The sequence below is a fragment of the Falco biarmicus genome, chromosome Z, assembly GCF_023638135.1.
Source record: "Falco biarmicus isolate bFalBia1 chromosome Z, bFalBia1.pri, whole genome shotgun sequence".
NCBI lineage: Eukaryota > Metazoa > Chordata > Aves > Falconiformes > Falconidae > Falco > Falco biarmicus.
Window position 1 is genome coordinate 75,119,212 of NC_079311.1, and position 22,616 is coordinate 75,141,827.

General features: G+C 46.6%; 1 protein-coding gene and 1 long non-coding RNA gene across 2 annotated transcripts; both read left to right on the forward strand.

Annotated features, from left to right (window-relative positions):
• Window positions 1-976: 976 nt before the first annotated feature.
• Window positions 977-21,765, forward strand: VCP (valosin containing protein). Its single transcript, XM_056324696.1, has 17 exons — window positions 977-1,153; window positions 6,106-6,217; window positions 6,592-6,764; window positions 8,251-8,393; window positions 9,362-9,492; window positions 11,249-11,380; window positions 11,797-11,899; window positions 13,707-13,840; window positions 14,090-14,225; window positions 15,262-15,374; window positions 16,038-16,202; window positions 16,311-16,433; window positions 17,530-17,742; window positions 19,020-19,328; window positions 20,252-20,407; window positions 20,750-20,904; window positions 21,304-21,765. The coding sequence occupies exons 1-17, from the start codon at window positions 1,137-1,139 to the stop codon at window positions 21,407-21,409; spliced, it is 2,421 nt and encodes an 806-aa protein (XP_056180671.1). The 5' UTR covers window positions 977-1,136; the 3' UTR covers window positions 21,410-21,765.
• On the forward strand, window positions 1,167-5,594 carry LOC130142549 (uncharacterized). The gene is made up of 2 exons (XR_008819441.1): window positions 1,167-2,915; window positions 3,749-5,594. It is a non-coding gene; the product is annotated as an uncharacterized LOC130142549 (long non-coding RNA).
• Window positions 21,766-22,616: the final 851 nt, after the last annotated feature.

Here is a 22,616-nt window from a genome sequence, read left to right on the forward strand (position 1 = left end):
CCTGTCCTCGGCATCCCTGGGGGTCTGTGCCCACCGCACTGCATGGCTCTGGGTCCCTCTGTGACATGAGCAGGGGTGAAGGGGCACCTTCCTGCCCAACTTTTGCTGGAGCTAATTTTGGGTGCGGAAGGTCCCACGACTGCCTAAGATCAGCCTTGGGCGAGCCTTGCCTCGCAGGAGGGGGCAGGAACGGCTGGGAGCAGCATGGCAAGGGGCGAGCTGGCAGCGAGGGGAGCTGGCGGCAGGCGCTGCCCCGGCCGCCCGGCGCCGGCACGTGGGGAGCGGGGCCGGGGCTGCGTGTGCCGCTGGGCTCCGGCCGCGCTCAGGCTCCAGGCAAACGCCACCCAGGCGGGGGCGTGGGGACCGCGGCTCGGAGGGCAGCGGGCTGTGCGGCCGGGCCTGCCGGAAAAAAATCCACCAGTAAGAAAAGCCGCCAGGAATATAAACAAATAAATGGGGGAGCAGGGACGCGGGCGCCGCACGCCACACAGCACGCGCCGCCACTCCGTGCCCGGGCAAGCCCGCCCCGCGCCTCAGCACCCGCTCTTCCGCCCGAGCACCCGCCCCCTGCCCCTTCCGATTGGCTGCAGCCCTGCTGCCCTCTCCCCCTTCCTCGAGCGCTAGCCAATCCGAGGGGAGACTAACCCAGGAGGCCGCTGGGGCGGGACCTCCTGTTCGGATTTTCCTATTGGCGGATTTTTGCCATTTGCTGCCCGGCCCCTGTTGCCCGGTAGAACAGAGACGGTGGGGGCGGCGCTGCGATTGGCTGACGGGTGCTGCGCTTAGCTCGTGACGATTGGCAAGGTAAAAAGAGAGGGGAGGGGCGGAGGAAGGAGCGCCCCCGGTCTTTTCCCCACACCCCACCCCCCGTTCCCCCCACTTCCGCCCTTCTCATTGGCTGAGACGCCGCCCGGGAGGAATTTCCGATTGGTCAGCGCACGCTGTTGCTAGGCAGGCCAGGCGGTGGGCGGCGGAGCTCCCCTTTCTGATGAGTCGGCTCTGAGGTTCACTCAGCACGAAGTGCCCGGATCCGCCGTCGTCCCCGCCAGCCTGCTCAGGACCCGCAGCCCGCCGCCGCCGCCCGCCCTGAGGAGTCGCCGCCTCCCGCTTCCCCTCGCCCCTTCCCCCCCAGCGCCATGGCCTCAGGATCAGAGTAAGCGCGGGGCGCCGGTCGGGAGGCTGCGGCCTAGGCCCCGCCGCAGCGGCGCTGGGCCCGGCCCGGCCTAGCCCGGCGAGGCGCGGCGAGGCGCGGCGCGGCCCGTCGGCGGGCCCGATCCGTCCCGCGTTCCTGCTGTGTCATGCAGGCCCGGAGGAGGCGGGGGTACTGCCGGGAGGGGGATGGGCACCTCCCTGCGTGCTGCTCCCCACGCCCCCCCTGTCCCCCGGTCGGGCCTCCCCGGGAAGTGTCGAGTCATGGGGTGGGGGTGGGGGGGCGGAGGCGAGGCCTGGCCGAGCCTCCCGCTGGGCCCTGGGGCCGCTTGCCTGCCATGCCCCGGCGCGGCCCGGGCCGTCCCGCCAGGGCTAGGCCGTTAGCCGGAGCGGGCTTTGTCTTCCAGGCCTCGGAGTGGCTGGTGGGGCAGCGAGGGGCACGTCCCAGCCTCCTCCTCGCAGCGGCCCTCGGGCCCGGTCTGGCAAGTGACTTGGCATTAGCAGAGGCAGACATGTTGTGCCAGGTTGCCCTCTGTGCCAGCTGAGGCAATAGGCTATATTTTCATCTCTGGTGTCTTGCCTCGCTCGGTTTTCTGTTCCAGGCCGAGGATCGTCTTTCGTGCTCCTCAAAAATGAATTGAGTAATAGTGGTCTCTTGGCTCCTAGCCCATGTGTGTAAGCTACTTCATTGCACGTTGAGAGGAGTAAAAATAGCACCTAAAGAGAAACTGCCCAAATTCAGGACTACTTGAAGTGACATTTTGGGCTTGCCAGAGGCGCTTTTGGTCCTTCAGTGTCCTTCGTTGATGTTCTTCTTTTCTTTTGCAACTTCTGAAACTTAGATCTGCTTGGTCCTGTTGAGTGAGTTCCAGCAAGCTGTGCCAAGAATTTGGTGTCCATGGTAGAGCTTGTGGTGGAAGTGACAGTCTCAGAGGTGTGTCTTGCAGCTGAGTGGGGTGAACAGTGACTTTAAAAAGAAATTTCTACTTTAGCAAAGTTCTTCTTACCACGTAGGAGTCAACAAAAGTTACTCTGCAACTGGAAAAGAGTTACTTCTTAGTTGCCTTTTTTGGGTCAGTGCTTCTGGCAGCCATCTTACGGAATTGAGCCTTACCACAGCGAGTAGCATTGCAAGAGCTAAGGCAGTGTGGTTTCTGAAGGGATTCTTGTTTTCATGTGCCTACCTGTCTGAAACAGTGTTTGAGAACTTGGCATCTTAAGCGTGAGTGTGAACTCACTGCTTGGTTGTCATGTGCTGTTCCAGTGAGTGGCTGCAGTCATCAGATACCTCACTCATTTACTTCAATGGATAAAATATTTAATGTGTTTGGAGCTTTTTTTGGTGGTGGTTTTTTTTTTTTTTTTTTTAATACATACTTGGGGAAAGCAGTTCAGTCTGTAATGTGGATATTCAGGGTGGTAAGAAACCACTAACAGGTTTTATCTTGGAAGCAAGTTCCTGAGCATATAGCTAAAAAGGCACACCAGCATTCAGAGGGTTTGACCGTTTTCACTTTCGTTACTGCAGCAGGAATCATTTTGAGTCAGTGAATTTTTGCTATAGTTTTAGCACAGTCTTACAGGAAGAACTTGCTTCCTCAGTTTAAGTGGAGCCTTGGAGCTTGGTAGTCTTTCTCAGAAGAACTGCTAATTGGTAATTACTTTCTGGTCTTGTTCTTCATGCCATCCACCACAATGCATAACTTCTGGGCCTTATCACATGCTGAACAAGGAGAGCTGTGGCATAGAGAAAAATGACAAAGGATGTAAGTTGTAGCAAATTCGTTGTCCCCATGTTCTGTCCCCCCTACCATTCATTCCCTGTGTCAAATGGGGCTGTTGGACTGCTTTACTGAAAGAGAAGAGGGGGTTCAGGGTGGGAACGGGGAACCTGTTACTGTTGGTCTTTAGGGCTAGTATGTATTTGCTTCAATATTATTGATGTCTTGCACTTCATATACAAATTCGGCCATTAGTTGTGCCTAGGGGTTATGTCCTCGCTTCTGACCTTTCTCTAGGGGCAGGCTTGATGCAGGCTTTGAATTTCCTTTTAGTTCCAAAACAGCTCTAAAGCTATGTTGTGTTCAGTTTATCTCCTTGTTGAGTCAGTGAAAGAAAGGAGTGAGGGAGCTCACAAAAGGGGTGAGTAGAGATGATCTAGAGGATTTGCACCAGGCTTTCTCTGATGGGAAACTCATGGTGGAGCTTTAAAAATTACGTAGCTTAGCTGTCTGTCCTACCCTTCACTGAAGTCTTGCCAACACATATAGGAGAGTTGGCAGAAGAGAGCCCCAACCCATGCCTTAAGCTTTTCTGCTTAGTGTTTTCAGTTCACGCTCTCCTTCCCTGGTACCCAGATGTCAGGGATTGTCTGAGCGTGGTTGAGGTGCACAGATATATTTTGCTCTGTCATTTCAGTTACAGCACAAGGAACCCCCAGGAAAGATGCAAGGAGGGCAAATAGTGATGATAATAATATTCTGAATTGCTACTGGAAGATGCTTGTCTCTCAGAGTCCTTACCATTGTCTGTAGGAGAAATAACATCACTTTCCTGTGTAGCTGACATACAATTTCATAACACCTTTGTTTCTTTGCAGAAATGTCCAGTCAGATAACTGAAGCTGACCCTGCACATTGAGATGGCTGCATGCTGTTTCTGGGAGACCTTCATTCCATTTTTAATACCTCCAAGCTTTTTGATTGCTTTAAGTGCAGTAATGTACTAGCAACATTGATCCAGCCCTTGCTTCTTACTTAGGAAACTGTAGGTTCAGTTCTTCAGTACTAAAACTTTTTTTTTCCATTCAGCAGAACTAAGTGGACCTCTTGCTGTGCTCTTCAGCACTGCTGTGTGTCGGAGGTATCTGAACATTTTTGCAGTTTTATACAGCTCTTGGTTTGTGGACAGTTCCAAAAGCTTCCACTTGCTGCCCAGTTCCTTTTCCATTTATTTTTATCTTGTGTCCCAAACTGATTTTTAGACTACACGGCAGTCTCTGCATCCCAAGGGATAGCCACTCAGTTTCAGTAATGGCTTTTGTAGTCAAAGTCTGGCAGCAGTTTCTTATCAAAAGGCCTTTGGATCCACATCTCATGTGTGGAGGAGTATGAGTTACATTCATACTTTGAACAGGCTAAATAGGAGTATTGTTTCTTTCTGGTGTCACTTAGCTCAAGTTTTAAACTCTTATCTGCTAAATTAATTTCCAGTGGCCAGGAGCTAATGCTGAGGCAGGGTCCTTACAAATAGGTTGTTGAGGTTTTTTTCTGTTTTAACCACATGATCCTGTCTGGCCTGACAGTGTATTTGTTTGGTTTTCTTACTGCTCTCTCAGTTTTCCTAGAAATACCACCCTTTTCAGGACTTCACCAAGACCACATTTTAGATTGCGGATGGAATTCATGAGCTTCTTCCAGGATGTGCCCAGCAGCCTTTCTTGTGTCTTTTTGGGTTTGGAGAATGGATCTGTAACATCTTACAGTGAAATGGATGGATGGCAATGTCTTACCACTTGCACTCTTTAATGAAGAGGGGAAAAAGGCGACTTTCCCAGTACCAGCAGTCCAGGAAAGACATATTTTACAGCAGCTCCTTTTGTTCACTTAAAATAATGTCTGTCATTTGCAACATGTTTCCTATGCTTCCAGGGCTTCTTTAAAACCTCTTGGAAACAAGCTGGCTGCCCTCAGAGGCTTGCGTGGTATTGTTCCCCCTTTTATGTGTCAGAGAAGGGAGCCAATACAGCATAGCCTGTCTTGGAGAAACCCTTATCTTGAGAGGTGGGCGGCCCTTGGGTAGCATCACACTGTAGGTATGTCACCCCTCTCCTATGGACGTTGAAAAATGCAGTGAGTGTGCCACGTGACACACTGCTGCCACGGTCTGCCTTCATGCTGTGTAGCTGCTTGCTGTGCCACTTCCATTCAAGGTGTGATTTCTTCTGGTTATTTTGTCCCTAAAAGAGCGAAATGGAGCCAAAGTGTGTGGCCATCACCATTGTCCACAAAGTTTCCTACCCTTGCTGCTTGCTTAGGACAAATGTCTTATTTGTCAGAATTAAATGAACTGTTCTGACCTTAGCATTCCAGCACATCTGGAATACCTGGAGAAAGAGTCAGGTGCCTGTCAAGGAAAGTTACAGCAGTCAGCCACTGTTGTGGCTGGCAAATATACAACTTCCAAGAGCTCCTTGGGAATCAAAAGATTTGAATTCATATTTCTTTAATGGAGCGTATTAGATTTGAAGGAAAACATTTAATCTGCCTTTCTTCCATTTCCTTGCTGTTTGATTTGCTTCATTTTGTCAAGGCAAACAAATTATCCGTCATATTTCTTGTGGCATAGTGGGCTAGAGCTGCAGTGACTCCTGTGAAAGTATTACGGAAAGGTGCTTATATCCTAAAAAAACCCAACCAACCAACCAAAAAACCCCAAATAAACAACCCCCCCCCCATTTTTCATGAGCACTTGAATATTTCTACTGGCTTGCTGGGTTTAACTAATAGGCCTTGACAGGCTAAACTCTTACAACTCTTCCTGTCAGGGGGTCTGCAGCATTGTCCTTTAATTCCTCTATTTATTTGGGATTTGACACGAAATAGACTTGACCTTTTGTTGTGGTGGCAGTGGTTACATGTGATTTCAGATGAGTCTGACTAATTCTTTTAGGCAAAACATCTTAGAGTCAGCAACATCTCACTGACCACTTCTTTTCAAAGGTGGCTTCATAGCTATTTCCATTTGAGGCTAGTAAAGTAGTTATATTTACTGACAGAAAGCATTGTGCTTTGAACTCCTGCAGCTGGTGTCAGGCAAAAATGTTCTTTATTTTACAAACAAGCATATTTTTTAAAAGATAACAAAGAAAGTTTTAGAATGTGGAGATGAAAACAGGGTGGCTGGAAAGTGAGGAGCAGTATTGCTCAGACTCATAACTTCTGTTTTCTTTTCCAGTTCTAAAGTGGATGATTTATCGACTGCTATTCTGAAGCAGAAGAACAGGCCCAATCGGTTAATTGTTGATGAGGCCATCAACGAAGACAACAGTGTTGTGTCACTGTCCCAGGTGTGTCATCTATAAAATCAAAGCAGTTAATCTGGTAATTTGCAAGTTGTTACTGTGTATTAACTTGAAGTGTAACTTTGTAACATGAGCCTAAGTATTTGTGTCAGAAGCTGCTGCTGGTTGTTTGGTTTCCTAACACTCTTCCATGATAAAATGTATCTCCAATGATTCTCCATTTGTAGGGTTCAGTTGAGTTTGTGCCCTCAGTTTGGCTTCAGTATCAGCTCTTGAGCGGCGTAGTGGGAGCCTCTTGTCCTTGTGAATTTAGTGTTATCACTTCCAAGATGTAATTCTCCAAAGTCAAGTAACTCTCCTTCAAGTGCTTGAATTCTTGTTCGGTCAAAAGGTTTTTCTAATGCTGTTACTGTTCACAGGCAAAAATGGACGAGTTGCAGCTGTTCAGAGGGGACACTGTCCTGCTAAAAGGAAAGAAGAGGAGAGAAGCAGTCTGTATTGTTCTGTCAGATGACACCTGCTCAGATGAGAAGATCCGCATGAATAGGGTTGTTCGAAACAACCTGAGAGTGCGCCTGGGTGATGTAATCAGGTGAGGACTCATTTGTGAACTGTTGCATAGCCCTGGGCTACCTAAATAATTTGTGTGCTGCCCCTGAATTGATCGAGTCAGCAGCAGAAGCAGGGTCTGCAAGGAAATATTCTTACATCTTCCAGAGGAGATCACAGAAGCATTTTCAGGATCAGGGATCTCAATTTATTTTTGCTTGTGTTTCTGGCTATATGCATATTCAAATTAATACTAAAAATCTGTGCTAAAGATTCTCAAATCTCTTCAGCACTTTCAGGAGCCCATGTCCTGCTATTAAATTGAGTGGTTCATTCATCCCACTGTTGTCACAGTCATCTTCTCAAATTTATATTGTCATTTGTCTTGTCTAAATTTTTAAATGTCCACAGTGTAAACTGTGGAAGGTATTAAAGCAACATTGTAATCGATCTCGTAGTAGCTGAGCTTCCCTATGGCAAAAAGAAGTTAAAACTTGCTTGGAAATGAGTGACAGAAACATAAAGCAGTCACATAACAAGTTTACAACATCCCCAAAGGATGTTTATATCCCAGTCCTTGATATAAAAATGATTTTAAATTTAGAAATGCTTTAAAAAGCATTGCAGGAATTTTATTGCACAATACCTGCAGAAAGTAGTGAAGTACGTATTTCAGCTTATGGGACGCAGGTTCTGTTCTGTGGTGGGAGGGGTGGGGGAAAGCAGGTCAGCATTTCTTAAACATACAGATGCTGGTTTGCAGGCTTAAATATGGGAGTGCTAATAGCTACTCCTCCTGAGCATTGTCCTAATCTGGAATGTCCTGCATGTTCTGGGAGAATTGGTTTCTGACAATAAACTTTCTGAGGTGGTACTTGGAATGATCTCCAAAGTGCAAAATGTGTTTCATACAAACTTTGTAGAGGAGAGAAATGAGACTGTTCCACCCATACCCCTATGACTAGAAAATGCAAGTTCTAAACACCGCAGCAGTCAGAACAGAACAGTGCTTTGTGTTGGTCTGTGGATCCATACTGGACTGGCTTGCGTATATGTGGTTAATAGAAGGTCAGTCTCTTATTTAACTTTAGACAAAATACGCAAGTATCTATAATGAAAAACAAGATTTTTGAAAAACAGGGGATGTTATAAACGGTCATGGTCATGCGAGAAGGAACAGATGCCATAAAGTAAGTCAAGCTGAGACATAACAAGGTAGGCTTAAGGAGATAATGAGACCAAACATAAAATTACTTGAACTATGTGTGTATCCTAATTAGCATACTAAAAGATCCAGCCTGGAGCAAAGAAGGCCCCCTGCTGACAAAGCCCCCTCTGCACAGAACATGGGGTGAAAAAAAATAATGCTATGCCTTTAAAGGGAGACAAGTCTTATAAGAACCAGTGAGAATTGTGATTAAACCCAATTGTAAACAATTGTTCACGGTGTATCAAGTGTTTTATTGTGTATTACGAGGCTTGTGAGCTTTGTGGATTTACCATCTAACTGGAGTTTTCTTCTGTTGTAGCATCCAGCCTTGCCCTGATGTGAAATACGGTAAACGTATCCATGTGCTTCCAATTGATGACACGGTAGAAGGGATCACGGGGAATCTGTTTGAGGTCTATCTCAAGCCGTACTTCCTGGAAGCGTACAGGCCCATCAGGAAAGGTAATAGTGCCTGTTATTGAAGTCCTGATGGCAGCGAGTGCGAGCTAGTCCTGAGACTGTTCTGAATAAAGAGAATTTCTAGAAGCTTGCAGAGATCTCTGTGAAGCATTAGACTGACATCTGTAGAGTGAGATTTTGCTGTTGCTGATTTTTTTTCCAGATCTTCAGAAGAAAGTATGATTGCTGCTGCTGGCTGGCAGAGCAGCTTGATTTTTTTTTTTTTTTTTTAATTATTTCTTTTTTTTTGCTACATGAGATGGGAGAGCATCAGAAAAGGCTCAGGGTAGAACTCAGGAGAAAATCTCATTAAACTAAGTTGCTACCACTTGATGGAATTGGGGAGTTGCCTGCATATTGAGCAATTGCTTGGGTATATCAGCTTGCTCTGATAAATTCACCTCTTCAAAATAACTGGGAGAATGTGTAGAAAAGTAAGTGCACTTTAGAAGTTGTGCTAGTAGCATTTCTGCTGGAACAAATAGGTCCTAATATACTATGCTGTGGCCTGGTTTAGCCAGGAGTCATAGTGCAGTATTATTCTGCTTCTGGAGACAACCCGTTATAACTAGTACCAACTAGTTATAATAACTTCAAAATAGATTTTCATTAAGCTAGTTCTTTTTGCCTGTTTCAGGAACGTTAAATTGAAACTGAATGGAAAAGAAATGTGATTCCTTGTCTTTGTGTTTTGTGTTTAGGCAGAGTATTCTTTTCTATTGTTTGCTGGTTTGGTTTGCTGCTTGTTACTGGATGAAATTTGAGAACTTTTTAACTGCTGCGAATCTAAATGGTGCCCGGGTAGTCACAGTACATGCAGCTCTGGAGTTTAAAATGCAGAGCAGTTTCAAATGACAGCAGTGTATGCCTGCATAGCCCACTTCCTCGTCCTCTGGGGCTGCTGGTAGTACAAGGGTCAACATTTTGCAGCTGTCAGTTGCAGCAGGCTACTGCAGTGTGGGGTTTTACAGGTGACATCTTCCTGGTGCGTGGAGGGATGCGTGCAGTGGAGTTCAAAGTGGTGGAGACAGATCCAAGTCCATACTGCATAGTGGCTCCGGACACAGTGATCCATTGTGAAGGAGAGCCGATCAAACGAGAGGTGAGCAGAATCCTGCCACATGGTTCTCCTGAATCTACTCTGTCCAAAGTCTGTTTCTGTCACAGGGGATGAGAGCAGCAGTGTTTGTGGTTCCTGTTTTTGGCATTTTGTGTATTGAATGTAATGGTTACAAACTCCAGTTTCAGGACATGAGCTGCTGCTGGAGGTCGTCAGAGAAATGCACTTCCAGTGTCCTTCCTCATATGCTGAGATAGCAACCAGTGCGTAGGTTTGCTGATGAGATGACATACTTTGGCAGCAGCTGGTTTTGCATCTGCTTCCAGATATCTCATGCTGGACTTGGGTGCGTCTTTTAATTCCAAAGTTGCCTTGTTCCATAGGAGGAAGAGCTTACAATGTCACTAAATTTCATGCCACGTGAAAAGAAAGCAATTAGTGCTTTTTCAGTGAGAAATCTGAAATCCAAAAATGGTTGACTTCTAAAAATAAAATAAATAAATAAATGAATCCCCAGTCCCATAAGGTGTCTAGCCTTGAATGTCCCAGGTTTGAGGCAGCCCAAGTGGCTTCTCTGTCAGATTTTGACCACCTTACTGTTACAGAGTAGGGAATCTCAGAGAAATGAGCTAAGGTGGTTGCATACTTCATGAAGTAAAAGCCTTTTTACTGCCTGCAGATCAGGGTGAGTGCTAGTTTGTAGTTAGCTGCCTTCTGAAAAATTCACCTCTGTGTGACACTTGTGAGACTGCATCTGGGCACCCCATGACTCCACTTTGGGCTCTTCAGGACACAGCAGAGACGGAAAGGAGAAGGTTCAGCCAAGGCCACCGAAATGATGAGGAGCTGGAGGTCAGAAGGTAGAGTGGGATGATGCAGTCTGGAGAGTCCTGGAAGGCAAAAGGGCAGGTGTACTCGCAATTGCCTGATGGGAATGGGGAGATGACCAAGCTCTTTCTCAGAGCTGTGCCCAGGGAGTGGGCCAGGGGCAGTGCCATAAGGTGGATCAAGGGAAATTCCCAGTAGATACTGGGAAAAATGTTCCCCCCAAACTTGCAGCAGGACCCAGAGAGGGTAGGAATCTCCAGATGTGGAGTCCTTCATTGCTTGGTAGGTCCAGACTGTGAGTGACCTGCTTGAGGTAGTAGTTCCTGTTTGTGGGGTTTGACTGAGCCCCTCTGAGATTCCAGGCTGTGTTATTTTACTGTTTTATTGTGGCCTAATGTTACAGATAACTAAGGCCAAGTAGAAATTTGGACAACCACATGAGTGGATGCTGTAGAGCTATACTGGAAGAGTTGGTTGCAGTTGATCTTATCCACATATCTTGATCTTAATATTCTTTGTTAATTTGGGTCAATCCTAAAAGACAGCAGTACATCTCAGAACTGTATGATAGCTAGAGTATGTCAAGTAGAGATACTGCTTAATAGTTTAAGGAATAAAGTGTATTTTATACTGAGCTTCATTGTCTATTACTATCTTTGTTAGCCATGTCAGAGTGTCCCAGAGCTTGTTTTGTGCTTGAGTCTGTAGGGAGCCTGGCAGCAGAGGCTGTCATTCAAGAGTCTGAGCTTTAGTAAGGTCTAGGTATGTGCAGGCAATTCCCTTTGTATGTCTGGGAAGACAGAGCTAAGAAACAATTGTAGAAGACACCAGGAAGACTTTAAAGTGAGAATATCAAGACAGCAAAGAAGTGGCTGGGAGCAAAAACCTGGATTCCTGGCTTCTGTAGACTAGGAGGGGTTATTGAACTGTTGTTTTCACTCAAATGTTTGATGCATTTCCTTCTGGATAGGATGAAGAGGAGTCACTGAATGAAGTGGGGTATGATGATATTGGTGGTTGCCGGAAGCAGCTGGCTCAAATCAAAGAGATGGTGGAACTTCCCCTCCGACACCCTGCCCTCTTCAAAGCCATAGGAGTGAAGGTAGGTCTCCGTGTGCACCAGGTGGATGAGTGAGCTTGCCCTTGCAGATGACTCTTGATGTCAGAGGTTTATGAGGCATTGGCAGGGCAAATAAGTGATTTGTGGTTGGTTGTTTTTTTTTAATGATGGTGTTAGGAAAGTACTTGCTTACATGTTCTGGACACGTATTAAAGTACTGGCAACTTGTAAAGCAGAACGATGCCTTGAATCAGTGCTGTCAGTTGCTGGCAAGGTTTTTGTTCATGTGACACGCAAAGTAGTGAGGGTGTTGATAGCAATGCTGGGATGACAGCTGTTGCATGAGTTTGCATCAATTTCAATTTCAGACAAGCTTTATGAAGTGTGTACAATTTCACTGTGAAGCTACTTGGGCATTCAGATACTAGCTCACCAAAGTCCCTTGTCTTTGTCTTCAGCCTCCACGTGGGATCCTACTGTATGGTCCTCCTGGCACTGGTAAAACACTGATTGCCCGAGCAGTAGCCAATGAAACAGGGGCTTTCTTCTTCCTGATAAATGGTAAGGTTTGTGGTTGCTTTGGCCCCAGATCTGCTATGTGCTTATTCATCCATCTTATGGTAATGAACGGTGTTAATAGGGCTTGTAGAGCCACAGTGTCTGCCTGACATCCTGCCTTACCTCTTTCAAGCATGCCTCTGGGGACATTTGGAGGCCACTTGTGTGGAAGCATCTGTAGTGGCACTTCAGCTTGATTGTGTTGTAGTAGGGTGCTTGGAAGACAGCTTTGCGACACAGGGACTTGAAGTCTGTCTGTCTGTCTGTTCATTTATGTTGCTGAGGGCAGAGCTGGGAGTGAAGTGCTGAGATTATTCTAAGTATATGGGTGCAGGACACTTGCTTTTATTGCTGCACCATGTTCCATTTAGAAAAGAAGGTGGTCTGCTGTGGATTTCTCTTTCCTTTCAAGTAAAGCACAAGACCAGTTTTGTTTCACGTAACATCCATTGGGAGGAATTTTCCTGAAAGCTGTGAGTACCTTGGGACTTAGCTACAGGTGAGAGAACCTCCTATTGAGAACTCTCATATGTTGCAGTTGAGATTGTTACTGGTTTATGTCCGGTAAGGACCACATTCTGAATTTTCTGTCCCATTTTACAGTCAGTGCTGGAATAACTGAACATTTTTACTTAAGGAGTGCTGGTTTTCTTTTCTGTTTTCAATCACATAGACCCATGAAGGCAATAGTGAAGAACTGCATAGCACAGCATAGCAGTGACCAGCAGTAGGGATGTGACTTGCTTTGTGTCTCAAGATATCAGATGTAAATGGGCTCAGTTTAACCATATGTCACCCTTGTCATATACTTCCTAAAGTGTGTGGAAGCTGTCACTGAATGCTAATGAGCCAGCCGTTTCTTTATAGACACTTGTACTTCTGTTGCATAATAAAAATAACATTGTCAGGGTTAGTGATGCATTCGTCCCAAGCCTGGATCTGCAGGCAGTGTTGTAAGCAGAGCTGGCATGAACTGGTGAATTACTTGTATTGAAGCAGTCTTACTACCTGCCTGCACCAGTGGCTCTGCAGCTAGGGTGCTTCAGTCAGCCAGCAGCTTTGCACTCCTGAGGATCAGGTTTCTTTTTCTTGGATCTTTTAGAAGCATACTTTCTGTTCATTACCACTCCCATCAGCATGATGGAAAAATCTTTAAAACCAGAAAAAAATCTGTAAGCCTGCACTAGTTCTCAGCAATTGTAGGAGATCTCAGAGGAGTGCTGTCCTGTCTCTTGGGACTCATTTGCTTACACTTTTTTAATGTTTTTTAATGTGTCGTTTGAGAGGAGATGGAGTTTGGATTTTTGGTTTTGTTTTCTTGTTTTTTTTAAAAAAAAACCTCATTTGTAGGAATTTAGAGAGGTAAATGTATACCTGGTAATGTAAGCTAAAGGCAGCTTCAGTATCTTAGAGCTTTTTCCTTAATTACCCTGATAATTCATCACCATATAATTTGTTTGCTCTTCTTACAAGTTACGATTGCCATTAACAGTGTGTGGTAGCACATTACAGAGCAGCTTACCAAGTGTGAAATAAGGTAAGGAAAGAGGCAGCTAAAGGTAGCTTATTGACTAGTGCTGCATTTGCATCTGTTAGAATAAACTGAAAACACCAGAATAATGATACAAAGTAATTCTGCATGCCCTTCTTGCCTGTTCAGCTGCAAATTTAGTGAACTCTGTTGATAGTATTTCCTTTGGTTTAAAATACAAATTGTCCCACAAGAGCATTGACCTAAAAGAATTCAGATTCAGCTGCATGTCTTGGGGCTAGTTGCCTCTCTGAGTGCCACAGTGCTGCTGCTTTTCAGGTCCTGAGATCATGAGCAAGCTGGCTGGTGAGTCTGAGAGCAATCTGAGGAAAGCCTTTGAAGAAGCAGAGAAGAATGCTCCTGCCATTATCTTCATTGATGAACTGGATGCCATTGCTCCTAAGAGAGAGAAGGTAAAGAAAGCATATAGAAGGTGAAGAAGTACAATCTTTTTGGTAGCAGCAGGCATGAATCTCTGCATTTGACTATAGGGTAAAGCAGTACTTAATGCTCGATTTCATTTGGACATGAGAAGAATTAGATGTAGTTCACAATGTTTCTTGACAGCTTTTGGCTGTTGAATCTGTCCACTCTGGTGCAGTACTAGCCCCTGTGCTGTGTTGTAGAGCTTTTGGTCTAACCACTGATATCTCTCTCCATAGACACATGGGGAGGTGGAACGTCGCATAGTGTCTCAGCTGTTGACTCTTATGGACGGACTGAAACAGAGAGCGCATGTGATCGTTATGGCAGCTACCAACAGACCTAATAGCATTGACCCAGCACTCAGGCGATTTGGTAACCATGATTGCAGTTTTTTCTTGTGTATCACATTCTTTGTTACAGGCTATGCTTCAGGAGCCTTGGAAGAATTGAGCAGAAATTAATATTAAACATCTTCTGTGTGTTACGTAAACTATCAACTTGTCTCCAGCTGCTTGTTTGAAATTCATCTCTAGGCTTCCACACTTTGGTATCATTTTCCATGCTGTATTAGGTTAGAACTTGCAGAAATAAACAAAATAATTCAGAGTGGAAAAGTGTGCTAGCTTCTATTAAGTGAAGCTGGTTGAGGACACACTGAAGAGTAAGTGCTTAAGGAGATGTTCATGCCTTAGGTTGCAGAAGGCTCTGAACTGTCTGATTTCTCTTCTGTTGGTGAGAAGTCTGGTAGTTTCTGAGATCCAGGTTTTCTAAACTTTTCATTGTGAATGAATGTCTGGTGTGTGTCCAGTTGATGAAGTCTGTAATAGCAAACCAGTCACATGTGCAGGGGAAAACAGCCTCTTAAATGTGTAGCGAGCCATTTGAATGCCCGTCTATAGCCAGAGGAAAATTACAAGTGCATGTACCTTGGTTGATATTGCAGTAATACCTCTCTTCAGATGCTGGGGCAGTTTATATTTTTCACCACTTCAGTACTGCTGTGAAAGTTCTGAAAAATGAAGTCTGTCAGTATTTGCGGACTCTTGTGATGAGGACACAAAGGTAGAAATAAACAAAAATATCTCATGGTGTGTTGGTTCAGGGGAGCATATTTTCATAACAATGAGGCTTGGAAAGTTACTAAACCAACAATCCAGTGTGTCACATAATTTTGAACTCTAGTTAATGCAGTAGTCTCACTTTCCCTAAATGGCTAAAGCCTTTCCTCCTTTTCTGATCTGACTCTGCTGCTGTGCTGACAGATGCTGCAGAGAAACCCAAAGCTCTGGCATTTTCTGAAATTGTATGTGTTTGTGGCTTGTCATCATGTTCAGTCAGAGGAAGGCAGCAACCGCAGCTCTGCTAGTTTGCAGCATCAGCAGCTCAACGTATGTTTTGTGCTCCCCAGGTCGTTTTGACAGAGAGGTAGATATCGGTATCCCAGATGCCACCGGGCGCCTGGAGATCCTGCAGATCCACACAAAAAATATGAAACTGGCTGATGATGTGGATCTGGAACAGGTGAGTAGCGTGCTATTAGGAAAGCTTGTCTTTGCACACAGACATTCCCAGTGCTCTCTTTTGTAGTGGAAGAGTTGTTAAGCCTTGATTGCATAAATGCAGTTGCTCATTTAGGACAGCATGAAACTGTGAATGTGTGATCTCTGGGCTTCCTTCTAACTAGTTTACCAGTGAACAAAAATCCTTACTCACTAGTTAAGAATGCCATGGCTAAGAGAAACAAATGTGTATCATCAGTCCAGTCTGGAAATGCCTTGCCCCTGTTCTTCTGGGTTTGTTTGCTGGGCATTCTCTTTAACAGTAAAGCAAGCCTGAAACAGCTCTCTGAGAGCTGGGTGAGCATTGTGGTGATACTGGACATCCTGTGTAAACTGGATGGTTCCTGTAATCTCTGTCCTGAATGAAGAACTGCAGTCCTCAGGGTTATCTTTCTGTATACCATCTGAATTCCAGTTGCAGCTTGGATCTCAAGTAGGAGGTGGAACAGTGGTATCTTTGCCTGTTACATATGTGGTAATGCTTGGCTTGAGTCTGCAGGAAAGCACTGATACTGCTGTCCTCCAGAGCTTTGTTGCCCTTCCCAGTGAGTGACCAGAGCATGCGCTGCCCTTGCAGAGCATTTGCGTGTATCCCTGTGAGTCATAGTCAGTGCTCTGCTTTCAGGTGGCAAACGAGACCCATGGCCATGTTGGTGCTGACTTGGCTGCTCTTTGCTCAGAAGCTGCCCTTCAGGCTATCCGAAAGAAGATGGATCTCATAGACCTAGAAGATGAAACCATCGATGCAGAAGTGATGAACTCACTGGCTGTGACAATGGATGACTTCAGGGTAATGCAGGAGTGCCCCTCTTTTTTGTTGCAATGTCTAATTTCTTATCTGAAGCAAGTGGAACATAATATGTTAGAATTCATATAATGCCGTTTCTTATAATGGTAGTGGGCTCTGAGCCAGAGCAACCCGTCTGCTCTTCGGGAGACTGTGGTGGAGGTGCCACAAGTTACCTGGGAAGATATTGGTGGTCTAGAGGACGTAAAGAGAGAACTCCAGGAGCTTGTACAAGTAAGGATTTTTCAACACATTTTTTTGCTTAGTCAGCTTGAAAAATGAATTATAATAATAAAATCCAGAACTTCTTCAGATTCCTGTTTGGGCTGTGAACTGGCTAAATGCAGAGGTTTTTATGGTATTTGCTTGTAATGGACTAAAAATACCATGCTGTTCCATCTTAGTGAACTTGGAAAGTGCTGGGATGCAGCATCAGGCTTTCCATAGCTGAGTCTACAGTGGCATCTTAGGTGGGTGTTGTGCTACGTGCTGAAACAGCAGCATTCTGGTTCTCTTAAGTGGAGACCAGCAGTGGGACCACTGTGAGAGTCCTGTTATGTGGTGGCTTTATATGCCAGAAAGTGGTTGAAGATTCTCACACAGAGAGCCTCTGAAGGGCTTCCTGTCAGCATTAGTACAGGGACAGGTGAGAAGTAACTGTGAAGGCTTCTGTGAGGGAAAGACTGGGACAAAAAGTCAAGAATGCTCTGTGGAAACTCCTGTTGACTGCATTGGGATGGTTAGGGTTTGATACGTTCCTGCTTTCAGCTGGCACTGTAGAAACATCCTGTCTGTGAATAAAAGAATCTAATTTTCAGTCTTAATTTTCTGATGTTAAAATCATCACCTATCTCTGACCTCGTTGCTGAGGATAAATGCTCACATCACACATCTTGCCTGATTCTGGAGAGCAGAGGGAATAGGTTAGATAATGAGCTGTTCGTTTTTGCTTCTGCAGGGCAGAGTGAAGTTGGGGTTAAGTGTGCTGGAAAACTACCTGAACTGGTACTTAGTTCTTAGAGGTAAATAGGTTGTTTAAGGCAGCTTTCCAATTTAGCCACTCTTTGAACCAGTGTCCATTTAAAAACTCCAGTGGCACTGAGCAGGCAGGATCTTTTGTGTTTAACCCATCAGAAATCGCACGTAGTGTTTCTGGTAGGAGGAGAAATAAAACTGATCTACAGAAAGATGTCCTTGCCCATGGCAGAAGGATTGCACTAGGTGATCTTTGAAGATCCCTTCCCACCCAAACCATTCTGTGATTCTAAGGTACAGGCTTGTCCTGGCTCATCACAGGAGATTTTTGTTTATTTGTTTTGTTCTCCCTTAGTATCCTGTGGAGCACCCAGACAAGTTCCTTAAATTTGGTATGACCCCATCAAAAGGGGTTCTGTTCTATGGGCCACCTGGTTGTGGTAAGACGCTGCTGGCCAAAGCCATTGCCAACGAATGCCAGGCAAACTTCATTTCCATCAAGGGGCCAGAATTGCTCACCATGTGGTTTGGCGAGTCTGAAGCCAACGTGCGTGAGATCTTTGACAAGGTAAGCATTTCTTCTGCTCCCTGTGCTGTGTCTGTGCTGAGGTACCCCCAGAACTTTGTCTCCACAGCATCTGCCTTACTGGCCTTGTTCTTGTCTGTGTCCTTTGTGTTTTGTCCACTTGCACTGAGAGCGGGAGCTGCCTTCCTGATGTTGGGGAATTAACCCTCTTCAGCAACATAGCTATTTAAACCCTTTTCTCTGGCTACAGTTTACATCTGTTGTTACAGGGTGATAGATGCCCCAGTGCCTTAGCAGTGAGGCTAGCATTAGAATGGCGTAGATATCATCCACAGCCCTGAAGACTTAACACCTCATTAGCCATCACCATCTACAGATTTTCAGAATATCTTGTCCTGCATAATATCTTGTCAAAAATCTGCAAAATATCTTCTCAGGTTCTTGTCCTGCAATTTACATGGCTTAGAAAGGAGCTCACTCTTCCTGCCCAGTTGCTCCATAGGTAGTGTTGCCTGCTGTTGCAGAACATACCTGTGTGGATTACCCTGGCAATCCTCACTTTTGTGGTCAGGGAAGGTGCTGATAAAAAAAAATTGGAAGGAGAGTGAGAGAGAAGAACCTAGGTTGGGAGAGAACCTCAGAGGCCATCTAGCCCAGCTGTTTGTCCAGAGCAGGGAGATAACTTGGAAGTTTGATTAGGTTGCTCAGTGCCTCATGTTCTTAACACATGCTGTGGGTGGAGAGTTCCTGACCTCTCTGGGCATGTGTGTTAGTATTTGAGCACTCTCACTGTGAAGAATTTATTTTTTCCTTATTTCTAACTGGAGTTTTCTTTGCAGCTGTTTGTGCCTGTGGTCTTTCCTCCTTTCACTGCACACCTCAAAGAAGGATCTGGCTCCCTTTTCCCTGTGACTACCCATTAGGTAGCTGAAGACAGCTATTGGATTTCCCCTTTCCATTGGATATATCTTGCCTACTGATACTTGAGGCCCTAAATAACCAGTTAATGTCCCCTGGCCTTGCAAGGAAAATTGCAAGGCAAACTGACTCCAGCTTTCCCTTTAGGCACTGGAGTTTCCACGCTTCTGCCTACTCCGGCAAGGCTCTTGAAATTCAGCTTGTTGTTCAGGAGGAGTTAATTGAAGGTTTGTGTGGCAGGAGACTGTTCTGGAGCAGCTCCTTCAAGCTCTTCTTGCAGCAGCAGTGCTTTGGTACTCCTCTGAGCTGCTGTAATAGTAGGGTAGGCTGAGTGTGAAGTCAGCATGCTCCTCACTGGGTGGTATTAACATGGACTAATTGTTCCCGTTTCCTTTTTGTAGGCCCGCCAAGCAGCCCCTTGTGTGCTCTTCTTTGATGAGCTGGACTCCATCGCAAAGGCTCGAGGTGGGAATATTGGTGATGGTGGTGGTGCTGCAGACCGTGTCATCAACCAGATCCTGACTGAGATGGATGGCATGTCCACCAAAAAGAATGTCTTCATCATTGGAGCCACCAACAGGCCAGACATCATTGACCCAGCCATCCTGCGCCCCGGCCGCCTGGATCAGCTCATCTACATCCCCCTGCCTGATGAGAAGTCTCGGGTTGCTATTCTTAAGGCCAACCTGAGGAAATCACCAGTTGCCAAGGTAGGATCTGTGACCTGAGCGTGCCTGACTTGGGTTTGCTGTGTGCTGCACGTGTTCCTCACAAGCAGTGGACAGAACAGAGGGCTTGTGGATGCTGGGGGCAGAGCTGGGAAACCTTCAGTCCCTGAAGGATGGAAATGAAGAGGTAGGGGGGAGTCTTTATCTTTGAGGTAGGTGTTAACAAAGCTAGGCGTCCGTCTGTAAGCACAGCAGGTCTTTGTCACATGGTGGAGTTCTGCCCGCAGCACGGGAACAGGGAAGCCTGCTATGGCAAGATGGAAAAGATCCTTGTACTCTGAAAGAAAAGTTAATGTAGGACACAGGGGTGGGAAGGGGAAAGAGGAACCATTGCAGTTAATTGTTGCTTAACTCTTATCGTACGCAAGAGCTATGTTCTTTGCCTGGGGAGTAGGCAATCGTTCAACTGATAGTTAATCAGAGAAAAGCAGATGTCAAGTGAGAGCTCAAGCTTTTTTTATGCCAAGCTTACCTTTTAAAGTTCTGTTGGGAAGGAAAGCTTCAGAGGAGGTTGTGGTACTACGCCCTCAGCTGAGGGGAAGGAGAACTGTCAGTTGTTTTGGTCTGCCTGTGCCCCATTTCCAGTGTGACAGTGCTTTGTTTGACTCTTAATGCTGAGACCTGAGCAAATCATATCCTAAATCCACAAGTGCAGAGGCATTTAGAGCCACCTCGTGGATTCTTGGTGGGTGTGTGGGGAGTGTGGCCTGCCTTTGTGTGGTTAACTTCCAAAGACAGGAACCTTAAAAGCTGATCTTTCCAAAAGTGGCCAGAGTTAAGGCAGCACCTTGATACCATGGGATCTGAAAACACTTCTCTGTCACCTGAGGATGTAAGGTGTTAAGGAGAAGTTCTTGCTTGCCTTTTTTTTTTTTTTTTTTAAAAAACTTGTCTTTTCCCACTAGGATGTTGACCTGGATTTCCTAGCTAAGATGACCAATGGCTTTTCGGGGGCTGACTTGACAGAAATTTGCCAGCGTGCCTGCAAACTGGCCATTCGTGAGTCCATTGAGAGTGAGATCAGGCGAGAACGCGAGAGGCAAACCAACCCTTCTGCCATGGTGAGTGGGGCACTGTGAGCTTTCCCTGCTCAGGTGTGTGAGGTGTCAAGTGTTCCTCCCTCTGATTGTCATATGGGGACAAGTGGACTTTTACACAGAGTGTGGAGCTGGAGCGCTCTGCTCTCATCTTGTGGGAGGTTGAGGCCCTCCTGGGGTGGCTCATGGTCAGTATTGCTCAGAAGGCCCCTGCTGCAGCCCTGACTCACACTCTGCTGCAGCATCTTTCTCCAGCCCCCTCGCTGGTGGGTGTTGGAGCATCCTGGCCTGGAGGGAGGCTGTGGGTGGCTGTTGGGCCGTGGAGCTCAGGCACACAGCTCACCTGGCCCCTCTGTCCTGCTGCAGGAAGTGGAGGAGGATGACCCGGTTCCCGAGATACGCAGGGATCACTTTGAGGAGGCCATGCGCTTTGCTCGCCGCTCTGTCAGTGACAACGACATCAGGAAATACGAGATGTTTGCACAGACTCTACAGCAGAGCCGTGGCTTTGGCAGCTTCAGGTAACCATGGGGAGGTGCAGGGAGGGCAGCATGGCTCAGCTGCCCCCAAAGCAGGGCACCAAGGCAGATTTCTGCTGGATTCTGGGTAACAAACCCCTTTTCCACTATGCTTTCTGATTCTCCCCGGTGTGTACAACGGCCAGTACACATTGCAGGTGTAGGCTGTGCTGCAGGTGTTTTGTAGCTGCTCTGTTCGTGCTCCTGAGCTCCATCAACCCTTTTTCCTCTTAACACAAGCGGCAGCCCAGTGAGCTTTTTGTGTGACCTGTCCTAAGGCTTCATCCCATTTCTTCTGCCTGTCCTACTTGGCACCAGGGTGTTGGTGTGGAGGGAGGGGATGGTGCTGAGCTGTGCGGAGGCTTTTGAACAGCATCTCTTCTTCTGCGCTGCTGCACACAGGTTCCCGTCGGGCAGCCAGGGCGGTGCTGGTCCGAGCCAAGGCACAGGAGGTGGCAGCGGGGGCAACGTGTACAGTGAAGACAACGATGATGATCTCTACGGTTAACTTGCTGTCCTTGGTCGACCAACCTCCAAACTAGGCCACGTTGTACAGGGAAAAATCCAATGTTCAATGGACTCTTGGCTTCTTCATTCCTCAGTCAGAACAGTGTAGCTGCACGTCAGACTTTGTACAGGGAATGTTTTCTGCAGGCACAAATCCAGACCGTTGTTCAGTTGGGAGGCAGACAGTGAATTAACAAGGAGGGGAACTGACTTAATTTCTGAGAAATTTCTGTTCTAGTTTATGTGGCAGAAATCAGCTTTTAGCAAAGGGTACAACGCTAGCCTATATTAAAAAAAAAAAAAAACCAAACAAACAACAAAACCCCATAAAAATAATAAAAATCCCACAAAACTCTAGCCAGGCCCTGGCAGTTCCTTTGTGTGGTGCTGGTGCTGTCTGTAAACCGGTGTCTGGGATGCCGTGGGATGCTCCTCTGGTGGGGTCCATCTGTATGTGCACGTCCCTGCTGTGTACGGGATTGCGCTTCTTAACACTTCTTAGCTCGCGTTAACTGAAGAAGCGGGTTTGGCTGTGCCTCCCCACTGCCCTGGCTTGGCAAGAAAGCCTGGCAGCAGGTGTCTGGTGTTGCTGCTGCGATGCTTGCCGTGAGCTGTCAGCTCTCCTGCTGCTTTGGCTCCTCTGCAGCAAAGGACTTCTCCAACGAATCGTGTCTCATCTGTCCTGTCTGGTGGCACTTGGGCTGTCTCTGGGGCTGGGGTGACACCGCTGTGGTTGGGCAAGAGGGGAGCTTCAGCACAGCGCTTCGTGCATCCCCTTGGCTTTCTGATGACAGTCTTGGATCTCTGGTTGTGCCCTGAACACTAGTTGGATTCTGACCATGGTTCTCCTTCCCTTCCACTTCCGTCTTGCTGCCTTGCTCCTTGGTTTATTTTCCCTCTCTGAATTGAGGAAATTGCTGCTGTGTTACTTCTTGGTGGTTTATGTGAGAAGCCCTGGGTCTGGTCCCATCATGTACACAGGAGCAGGGTGGGAGGCTGGATTCGGAACCTCTTGGAGGCAGGAGCCGTAGGATACATGTGCCGTCGGCCTTTGGGGGGTGCAGGAGCTGAGGGTTGCACAAAGAGTGTTAAATGCAGATGGTGCGGCAGAAGGTTGCCCTGGGCCCTTCTGACTTCCCTGCCTCCCCTCCCCTGCTGCAGGAGTTGTGTGGGGCCCATGTGGGGCCCCAAAGCCTGGCAGATCTTGG